Below are 11,675 nucleotides of genomic sequence, written 5' to 3'. Positions count from 1 at the left end.
TTCTTTGATGTGGGAAAATTTACTCATGGGGAACAAAAACATTTCAACACTAACATGTGGTGTTCTTAAAAGTTTTTTTTTTTTTTTTTTTTTTTAGGTTACTAAAATAGTTACAAACATATGAATATTCAATTAAAGGTCTTGTAGCTATTGGTTTTCGATAAAATATTTAGTTATAAAGAGCCAATAACATATAAAGCTCTGATACCAACTTATTAACATTTTTATATTTTTTCGAAAAAAAACTAAACAAAAATCCAAATTAGCCAACATATTCCTTTAGCAGCAAACTCGACATAAATAAATTATTTTTATTCGATGATTGGCTAAAGAATAGAAAATGAGTTGAGGACTTCTATATCAATTTGAAAGCCAATAGTGGGCACAATCCTTAGAAATACAACCCATGAAAACATTGATTATCATGCCCAATTAAAAGGTGACCATCTCTTATATTATCCACGCAATTTTCACTTGATTTATTTAATTTCTAATCACAAATACTACCCATAAATAAATACTTGTGCATTACCCCTTAATCCAATCCTCATAAGTCATATTCTTCTAATTTTATGTTCATCCAATTGCTACCTACTAATTCTAAGATTATTTATCACAAGTAAGTAATTTTTTATTTGTTTCCATTTTTGCTTTTCTTAGTACTTCCAAATTTGTTATGCATTAATTATGTTCAACCTTTCTTTTCTTTAAATTTGTTTAATTTCCTTCACTTTTTTATAAGTTACACCCTGCAATTTTGCAAAAGTTCAAATTTTTATTCAAAATTACTTCTTTTTCTTCACATTTCATTAAAATTAGTGTTTTTTTTTTTTTTTTTTTTTTTTTTTTTATGGAATTCTTGATCATCTAATCTCTTATTCAAACAAAATTTTCAAGTGATTAAGTAGAACTTTCCCTAATACCCAATTTGTTTGTTTAATTTACTTGTAATTTTTCCTCTCAATCTTGAATCTACCATAACTTCTGTAAGTTCTTACTGCCTGTTCTTCATTTTTTTTTTCTTTTTAGGCGGCGCTTTATTTTTATTTTCCTCTGTACCCAAGTCAACAATTTCCAATCACCTTATTTTTTTTAAATTATATTTTTAATTAATAATATTAATTTTTATTATTGTTTAAAGTATGTTTGCTTGGGTTACTATAAAATATCAAAGAATCATATGTCAATAATTACTGCAAGATTTCATTCACCCACATGTAGTTTGGTGAGCGGTGAGCCTATTGATTCATGATCCTTCTTTCATTCAATCATTTATGACTACTATTGGCAAATTTTCTTGTTGCCTTCAATATTTTCTAAAAATACTTGTAATAATTACTTATTCATAAAAGTTAATAATTACTTATTCATAAAAGTAGGAAGAAATCAAAAAATGAAAGCTGTCTGTTTTGGAAAAACTTCACTTTTTCTACAAGTCGCTAAATTGGTGGGCATCTACCCCACAAGTGTTTTTACTCTTATTTCATGCAAAGCAAATAACTTTTGTTGAATCTATTAATTTGGGATTGATGGGTTGTTTGAAAATTGGTTAATCGGCTAATTTAATTGACTTGTTTGACCAGCATACCGCATTAAATTTTTTGTTATTGGCTTATTAAGTCGTTTAAAAATAAATTTTATAAAAATTAATTGGTGTTCATTAGAGAAAAAATGGAAACAAAATGTGAAAAGTTAAAAAACATAAGAATACCTTTTTAGATTTAACGTAAAATAAAATTTTTTAACTTAGAAGCATTTAACAAAACTATATGTTAGCTGCTTTACCAATCAAAAGGCTAAATGACAATAGAAAAACAAATAAAAAAGGTACTCCCTCCGTTCTTTTTTTATTTTACTCCGTTTTTTTTATTTTCCACATTACTATAACAGATAGTTTTAAAAGTTCTTGCACTTTAAAATACTTTTTATTTTTAGAAAGTTTATATCTCATTTTTACCCCTTAAAACACCTCTTTTCTTATAATGTACCCCTTTTCTTTTATTGTATGTACTCCTTTTCTTTTATTTATAATTATTTTCTCTCTCATACTTTCAATACAGTCATTACTTCACACTACTATTTAATTAAAATAATGCCCACTACAACCTCATACTTTCAATACAATCATTATTTCACACTACTATTTAATTAAAATAATGCCCATTACAATTCAAAGATTTTATCTTCCTTAATATGGATGAAAAACTCAAAATGAAAGATAAAAAAAGAACGGAGAGTATTTTGTATTGACATTGTTGTAGTTATGTATTATCAACTTTTTATGGTCTATACTCTATGTCTTAAAGGGACTTTACTCGTAGATGTACTCCCTTTAGGTTGAACAAATCTTTTTCCAAAAGTGTAGGGTCACCCTTTAGCTTGAATATTATGTTCTTTTGTCAAAACTGTAATTTCCAATTTTTTTCACAACTTGATTTGAGTCTACTATGACTACTAATCATCTTTTTGTCATGTAGTAATAGTATAATAGTATTTTTTAATGGATGTGACATACTTTATGGGATTTTGGAATAATAGAGTATTACAATATGTAACTAGTATTTTCTTAATAAAGAAAAAATGTTTTTTTTTTTAATTTTTAATTTTATATGATTGTTGACTTGTGTGGTTTGAGTATTAATGGTTTTGCAATACTTAATTTTTCAGGGTGTTTGGAGTATACATTGATAAATGAGAAGAGAAGTTGTGGTGGGCTTGGTAGCAACCTTGTGAAGAACATAAAAAATGTCTTCCAATTCTTGGATAACTTCTCTTTCATGTTCAATCCCAAATTCATCTTCATCCATAGTCCAATGGGCAAAATTTATATTTTTGTCTCCATGTCCTCAAAGAGTTTTGCTTACTTCTATTGATACCATCTTCTTGATTGTGCTTATTGGCATCTTGTTATACCAATTCATCTCTAAGGTTATCTTGGGGAAACCTCAAGAATCAAGTATTTTGAAGAATCCTACAACATCGAATCGTGTTCGAGTGCAAACAAATGTTTGGTATAAACTATCCCTCATTTCATCAATTTTGTTTGCTTTTATATATTTGCTCATTGCAATCTTAGTATTTAATAGTAAAACTAATGAGTTTTCATGGAAACTTGTGGATGGAACATTTGGGATTGTTCAAGTGCTAACTTATGTTGCAATAGTGATCTTAATTGCCCATGAAAAGAGGTTTGAGGTTACTAAACATCATTCATCACTTAGAGTGTATTGGATTTTTAGCTTCTTAACCTATGCCTTGTTTGTTGTTTCCGCCTTAATTCGTTTGATTTCGAACAATGAACTTGTTGGGTATGATTATTCAAGGGTAGAGGATGTAGTTTCCTTCATTTCTTTTGTACTTGCAATTGTTCTTCTTGTGGTTGGGATTAAAGGGTCAACGGGCATAATGGTAGCAAGACATGCTAATGGAAACTCATTGATTGATAATGGGAATTCATTGAGTGAGCCACTTTTGGAGAAATCCAATGTTAGTGGTTTTGCAAATGCGTCGTTAGTATCAAAGACCTTTTGGTTGTGGTTGAACCCTTTACTTAGTAAAGGATACAAATCTCCTCTTACGTTAAACGACGTACCGTCCCTTTCACCTCAACACCGAGCTAAAATAATGTCCGATCTCTTCGAATCCAAATGGCCTAAGCCGCATGAAAAGTGTAAAAACCCGGTTAGGACTACTCTTCTTAGGTGTTTTTGGAGGGAAGTTTTGTTCACTGCTATATTAGCTGTAATTCGAGTTTGCGTCATGTATGTCGGTCCTGTTCTTCTTCAAAAATTTGTGGATTTCACTTCGGGTGTGAGAAGCTCTCCCTATGAAGGGTATTACCTCGTTCTCATTCTTCTCGTTGCGAAGTCGATAGAGGTATTGACTTCCCATCAATTCAATTTCAATTCTCAAAAGCTCGGGATGTTAATTCGTTCGACCCTTATCACCAACTTGTATAAGAAAGGGCTAAAGTTAACGTGCTCCGCTAGGCAGGCTCATGGGGTTGGACAAATTGTGAATTATATGGCTGTTGATGCTCAGCAACTTTCTGATATGATGCTCCAGCTACATGCTATCTGGCTGATGCCTTTGCAACTTTCTGTAGCGTTGCTACTTCTCTACAACTATCTCAGATGGGCCACACTCACCGCGTTGGTAGGAATCGTTGTGGTTTTGTTGTTTGTTTTCTTTGGCACGAAGAGAAATAACAGATTTCAGTTCAATTTGATGACAAACCGTGACTCTCGAATGAAGGCGACTAACGAAATGCTTAACTATATGCGGGTTATCAAGTTCCAAGCATGGGAAGAACATTTCAACAAGAGGATACAATCGTTTCGGGATTCAGAATATAGTTGGTTATCTAAGTTCCTCTTCTCCATAGCAGGAAATATTGTGGTTATGTGGTCTACTCCTATTGTGATATCAAGTCTCACATTCGGCACAGCCATCCTTTTGGGGGTCCCGCTTGATGCGGGGAAAGTATTCACTACTACAACCATTTTTAAGATGTTGCAAGAGCCAATCCGGACTTTCCCTCAGTCTATGATATCGATTTCACAGGCTATGATTTCACTCAAAAGGCTAGACGATTTCATGCTGAGTAAGGAACTGGCTCATGAGTTGGTGGAGCGAGTTGATGGTTGTGACGGTGTGACTGCCATACAGGTAGAAGATGGTGTCTTTAGTTGGGATGATGAGGGTGGCGAGGAGGTACTCAAAGATATAAACATTGACATAAAGAAAGGGCAACTTGCCGCTATTGTCGGTACTGTAGGATCTGGAAAGTCGTCTTTGCTTGCTTCAATCCTCGGTGAGATGCACAAGATCAGAGGAAAGGTATAAACATATTTTCTTGTCTTAGTTTTCCCAGCACTATTTCTTGTTTAGCAAGTCTTGTATGAGACCGTCTCACCATGAGACGGACCTAATAAGCAGACCATTAGTAAAAAGAAAAAAACATAAAAAAACAATAAAATCTAAATTCACCCTTGTATAGAAAGCAATTTTTGTTTTAAAAAAAAAAGTTTTGGCTGACCCAATTGAAGTTGTCTCATGGTGAAATGACCTCAATAAAGAATGAGTGTTTCTTGTTGTTAAGCATCATGTCTTCTTTAAAGTGAGGTTTATAATACTACTTTTTGTTTTTGCTTTATGGTCTATTATCTATATACAAAGGCGTAACAAAACATCGCTAATCCAGTGCAAATCTAACATATTAGTATAGGGTGAGCCGAACACTCATTTATGCTTGTGGGTTGAACCAAATCGGATGCCATTCTTTTGTGTTATATGCTACACAATATAATATTAATAGGACTTTTTTATTGAATGACCTGGATTTGGATTCTCCCCTGGCTGCTCTATAATAAATGATGACATTCCTCTCCTGCAGGTAAGAGTTTGCGGAACGACAGCATATGTAGCACAAACGTCATGGATACAGAATGGAACCATTGAAGAGAATATCCTGTTTGGTTTGCCCATGAACAGAGAGAAATACAGACATGTAGTGAAGGTTTGCTGCTTGGAAAAGGATTTGGAAATGATGGAATTCGGAGATCAGACTGAGATTGGAGAGCGTGGCATCAATCTTAGCGGGGGTCAAAAGCAACGAATACAGCTTGCTAGAGCTGTTTATCAGGACTGTGATATTTATCTGCTAGATGACGTATTTAGTGCTGTTGATGCTCATACTGGAACAGAATTGTTTAAGGTTAGTGATATTTTGACTTAGTAATGTTTTTTTCCCTTGAATTTTTTTTTCGTATTGCAATTGTTCGTAGTTACTTCTAATGTCAAGTCTTAACAGAAGGGTATGTGTTGGATACCACCAAGTGTCTACCAGGTCGAGGTTGAGATACAAGAGTCGAGTTTTGATATTTGAGTTTGTGAATGTATCGATATCAATATTAAAATAAAGGAAAAATTGTCGAGAATAACCAACCTTTCACTCTTCCGCTGCGAATAATCCCACCTTTAGATTTTTATATAATGATCCAAATTGTGCTATGTATTTACTCCCAGCATACCCATTGATTGAATCCGCCACTGCCCCACCCCTAGAACCACCACAACCCCACCCCTCCTTTCTCACATCGGGTATGTTGGGAGTAAATGCATATTAAAAATGAGATTATTGGAAAATTATCAATCGGTGGGATTATTCATAGCGAATAAGTGAAAGGTTGGATTATTTTCAACAATTTTTCCTAAAATAAATTGTTGCTCTTGTTTTTGTCAAAGTTGATAGAATTTGAACTGTGTTGAAAGTACTCCACATTTCTACAATCATTATGAGTGGTATACTTTTCTTTCCATTTTGTTGACGGAACAGCCATTGAGGTTTCGTTTAGCAGGTTTTTGGCTTTTTATAATAGTTTTGAAATCGGAAGTATTGAGCTTTTTCTTTCTTTCGTTGCAGGAATGTGTAAGAGGAGCTCTTAAAGACAAAACAATCATACTTGTGACCCATCAAGTAGACTTTTTGCACAATGTAGACCGTATCATGGTGAGATTTTGTATCTGTACTCGCTTTTCAAGGTCAAATTGCACCAAATCTAGCTTTTCAATGATGAAATTTAATGTGTTGCATGATCAGGTGATGAGAGATGGTATGATTGTACAAGCAGGAAGATACAACGACCTTTTAAAATCAGGCACAGATTTCAATGCACTCGTAGCTGCCCACGAGACATCTATGGAGCTTGTCGAAGCAGGCAGCAACTCTGAGCTTCCCGCAGATTCACCACGGCAACATAAATCTCCTCGAGGAAATCACAACGAAGGTAATGGCGTGAGTGGTTCTTTGACAAGACAAAAATCGGGAAAGGGAGACGCTAAGCTCATAAAAGAGGAGGAAAAAGAAACCGGGAAAGTTAGTTTACAAGTTTACAAAGACTACTGCACCGAGGCTTTTGGATGGTGGGGCGTAATTGCTGCTTTATCGTTCTCTTTGTTGTGGCAATCATCTATAATGGCCGGTGATTATTGGCTGGCTTACGAAACTGCTGGAGAACGTGCCTCGTTCTTCAGTCCTTCTTTCTTTATTATCATCTATTCTATTCTTGCCGCTGTTTCTGTTGTGTTAGTGGTCATACGATCCTTCTTTGTTACGTACTTCGGTTTAAAGACAGCTCAAATTTTCTTTTCTCGGATTCTTCATAGTATCCTACATGCCCCCATGTCATTTTTCGATACTACTCCTTCCGGAAGAATTTTAAGCAGGGTGAGCTTTATTTATGCTTCTTTTTCGGAATTGTGTGTTGCTCGTCCAAGTTATTAATACTGATGTGAACAACGCTTTGCTTTCAGGCGTCCAGTGATCAGACAAATGTCGATATTCTCGTGCCTTTCGTCCTAAATCTTACTATTGCTATGTACATCACGCTACTTAGCATCATCATTATCACTTGTCAGTATGCTTGGCCGACTGTGTTCCTCTTAATTCCTCTAGGATGGCTGAATTTGTGGTACAGGGTAAGAATCGGTTCTCTCGTTTGATCCTTTTTTTTTCTACTAGTGCTAAAAGAAATTCCATTTGCCTAGCTCATATTTGAGTTTATGAGTTTTTTTTTTTTAATTATTTTTGTAGGCATATTATCTTGCAACATCACGTGAATTGACTCGCCTTGACTCAATCACGAAAGCGCCCGTTATCCATCACTTCTCGGAAAGCATTTCAGGATTCATGACAATACGTTGTTTCGGAAAGCAAGATAAATTTATTCAAGAAAATGTGAAGCGGGTGAATGCGAATTTGTGTTTGGATTTTCACAACAATGGATCAAATGAATGGTTAGGTTTTCGTTTGGAACTGCTTGGTAGCTTGCTTCTATGTGCATCGGCTTTATTCATGATTCTTTTGCCTAGCAACATCATCAAACCAGGTTTTTTTCCGAACTTGTGTAATACTTACTTTTATAAGTTTATTTTAGGCTAAAATCGCGATACATATAGATTAAGCTGATCTCGACTCTAACTGTGTGTTCTAGAGAATGTTGGTTTGTCGTTGTCGTATGGGCTGTCCCTCAACTCTGTGCTATTCTGGGCAATGTATACCAGTTGCTTTGTTGAAAATAGAATGGTTTCCGTAGAGAGGATAAAGCAGTTTACCCGAATCCCATCTGAAGCTGCGTGGACTCTCGAGGAATGCGCTCCTCCTCCGAATTGGCCAACCCAAGGCAATGTTGAGCTTAAGGACTTGCAGGTTAGTCGTTTTTTTTTTTTTTTTTTTTTTTGTTTCGGTGTTCTGTCAAAGAACCAACTCAATCAAAAGATTAAGCTGATGATTAAGGCCCCATGATGTGTTATGTACTCTAACACAACCCCTCACACGAGAGCCCTTTGGGTTAGAAGTGTGGATGTAACATAGGCCTATACTTGGCGCTGAATATTCCACTTTAAATGATGGGTGAATAAGATTCGAACTCATGACCTCTTGTCACACTGCCTTCTGATACTATGTCAAGGAACCAACTCAACCAAAAGCTTAAACTGATGGTTGAGGCCCCAGTTAATGTTATATACTCTTAACATGTTCCATTCCTTCAATCGGAAATGAAGTCACAATGTGTCAACCCTTCATAATTTCATGTCATACTCATGGATACCAGGCTGCTCGTGTAATCTTTGGGTTAATCTTATTGAGTGTATAGAATATATATGAAAAAAAATCGATCACCATCCTTATCTAGTTTAGAAAATGTGACCGCTTTCCTCTGATGAACGTAAATTATGTTTTCAGGTGAGATATAGGCCCAATACTCCGCTTGTACTGAAAGGGATTACACTAAACATTAGAGGAGGAGAGAAAATAGGTATTGTTGGACGAACAGGGAGCGGAAAATCGACTCTTATCCAAGTGTTCTTCAGGCTTGTCGAGCCCACAGGCGGAAAAATCATCATAGACAATATTGACATTTCTATGCTAGGCCTCCATGATCTTCGGTCTCGATTTGGGATTATTCCTCAAGAGCCAGTTCTTTTTGAAGGCACTGTCCGAAGCAACATTGACCCGACAGGCCAGTACTCAGAGGATGAGATTTGGAAGGTAAAATCAACTAAATGAATGATACGATAGGAATGCTTTCTTCTAGAGGTGTTCATTTGGGTTATTGGGTTGATTTCAATCGGATTTTGTTTTCATATTGCTTTTTACATAATTGTGAATCATTTTTGAAGTTGGGTCAAATCGGGCACAGTTATAAGGTCGGGTAAATTTCGGATTATCGGGTCTGTTTTGAACACCTCTACTTTCTTCATTAACATCTTGCTAACTACAATATGTTGTCACATCTTACAGAGCCTTGACCGTTGTCAACTTAAAGACGTTGTAGCTTCGAAACTCGAGAAACTCGAAGCTCCTGGTATAATAAGCATTATAGTAAATCAGATTCATAAAAGAAATTATACTTTTAAAGTTTCTGATTACGTTTTTTGTTTCGGAATATGAAAGTGGTTGATAACGGAGAAAACTGGAGCGTTGGTCAAAGACAACTTCTGTGCTTAGGCCGAGTGATGTTGAAGAAAAGCCGACTTCTATTTATGGACGAAGCAACTGCTTCCGTAGATTCTCAAACCGATGCTGTTATTCAAAAGATCATCAGGGAAGATTTCGCAGCGTGCACAATCATCAGCATTGCGCACAGGATACCGACAGTCATGGACTGCGATAGAGTTCTCGTTGTAGATGCAGGTACAGTCACAGTCGTCAGTCGTCACTGGGCCCACTTCGACCAATTTAGTTTTGCGCAAATAACATTTTGGATACATATTATTGATATTTATTTTCAATCAACAGGAAAAGCACGGGAATTTGATTCACCAGCAAGGTTACTCGAGAGACCATCACTTTTTGGAGCACTGGTACAGGAATATGCAAATCGCTCGTCTGGTTTGTAGTCTATACTGTAATACCTGATTCTATACCGAAACGATGCATCGTGCCCAATTTGTTGGAATCTAAAGTTTCGTCTGATGGAAATCAAGGCTTTACAGTGATGAGATCACATTACATACATCTCGCTGGTGCTTTTGAGCTTCATGATCATTTGACTAGCAGTTTAAGTACATAGCTATGCAAACTATTGTATATGACCATACTTCATTAGTTCATTTTGTACTAATATTGTTGTGTATTTTGGGGGATGGGAGTATAAAAGTGAAGTACATTCATATCCCTTAACCCGAAAATAATTGTCGTGTTTTTGGTATAAAATTGTATTGTAACAATTAAATTTTGATGATCGTAAAAAAGTATCAGTAGATTATTACTTAATTTTTTATCTCTTCAACTTCTGTTCTTTGGTAAGGGTATGGTTTACTGTCATCATTTCTTTCTGACCCTCGAAAAACTCTGATCATAGCAGAGAGGTCTGAAAATCAGAGCCATAGGAGCGACGAGCGTACTCTTGAACTAAAGCTCCGAAAAGCGATGACCTTGCATGTTTCAGTGAATGAGCAAGAACATCATTAACAGTTAGAGCAAGGGTTCTTCCACAACCAGAAAACACTGGACATAAAAGAAGCATTTGCAAAATCATTAACAGAAGTTTTCTTTATAAGCTGTTCATGCATTAAATTTTTATTATCAATCAAAAAAGGTTCTTGTCTTAACACCATAATTCCATTGAATTTGTAAGGTCTGTCGTCCGTCATCCCGACTACCATTGGCTTGACGGTCACGTAAAAACCAATGCTACCAGCTGGACAAACAAATCAAATAAAAATAACTAACAATTGATTGTCAAACACTTCTTAAGAAGCTTTTTTTTTTTGTCACAATTTGAAGATAGATAATATACTCACGGTTGTGCCTAGAGTTGTTCATTCAATCATTTTTCGGATTTCGATCGGTTGCAATTTGGTTCAATTAAAGTTCAGTTCAATGAAACTTCAAGTCTAATTAAGAGTTAATTTGGGTCAAAGTCGGTTTCTTATAAATCATTGAGAGTAATAACTTGTTGGTTAGAAGTCGGATTTGAGTTGGTTGAAATCGATCCAGTCACTTGATAAAAAAGGTCGCTTACTCTTCGAGTTTCAATTCTAGTCAAGTAATGAATAATTACTTCTTTAGTTTTAAATTTAATTAATTAAATAAACCACAATTACCTCAACTTGAAATTAGTTGGTTGGAAAATGAGTTTTATTTTCACTTTTTTTTAATTCATAAGAGTTTATTTTCATTTGAGTTAGTTTTTCCATATGTAAGAACTAGAGTCAATTAATAGTTGGATAAATTACAATTTGGTTAGGGGATACACACCTTAATTTAGCTCTGTACTTGCATTGTTTCAAGTCAAGTTCATTTACGGCCCGTTTGGTTGATGGTAATGGAAGATAATATTTCATTGATTGCATTTGGTTGTTAGTAATAAAAAATGGTAGTGACTCTTAGTTTCATTATTGTATATTTGTATCTAAAACCATTATATCTAAATTATTCTATCTAATGATTCTTTTTTTAATAATAATATTTTTTTGGATAATTACATACATTACCTTTTTTTTCATCATTATTTTTTTTCTTCAACTCGAAACAACATTACCTTATCTTATTATCACAGTAATACTTTATTACCATTTCAATTATCATTCGAGTGGATTGAATATTATGTTGATTTAGATAACTGAAATTGAATCACTTATTTGGTTTATTTTTTGGGATACAAATA

General features: G+C 34.8%; 1 protein-coding gene across 2 annotated transcripts; it reads left to right on the top strand.

Annotated features, from left to right (window-relative positions):
• The first annotated feature begins 231 nt into the window (after positions 1-231).
• On the top strand, positions 232-10,279 carry LOC130814012 (ABC transporter C family member 14). Of its 2 annotated transcripts, none has more exons than XM_057679981.1 (12): positions 232-439; positions 2,668-4,839; positions 5,396-5,716; positions 6,425-6,511; positions 6,602-7,228; positions 7,315-7,479; positions 7,595-7,889; positions 7,995-8,209; positions 8,747-9,052; positions 9,305-9,368; positions 9,458-9,697; positions 9,803-10,279. In XM_057679981.1, exons 2-12 carry the CDS (start codon positions 2,746-2,748, stop codon positions 9,901-9,903), a joined length of 4,515 nt encoding a protein of 1,504 aa, XP_057535964.1. In that variant the 5' UTR covers positions 232-439; positions 2,668-2,745; the 3' UTR covers positions 9,904-10,279. The 2 variants fall into 2 exon arrangements, with proteins under 2 accessions (XP_057535964.1, XP_057535963.1); XM_057679980.1 differs by having other exon boundaries at positions 255-619.
• Positions 10,280-11,675: the final 1,396 nt, after the last annotated feature.

Source organism: Amaranthus tricolor, chromosome 5 (genome assembly GCF_026212465.1).
Source record: "Amaranthus tricolor cultivar Red isolate AtriRed21 chromosome 5, ASM2621246v1, whole genome shotgun sequence".
Classification (NCBI taxonomy): Eukaryota; Viridiplantae; Streptophyta; class Magnoliopsida; order Caryophyllales; family Amaranthaceae; genus Amaranthus; species Amaranthus tricolor.
Note: the sequence above shows the minus strand (reverse complement) of the source record. Positions and strands in the feature narration are given on the sequence as shown.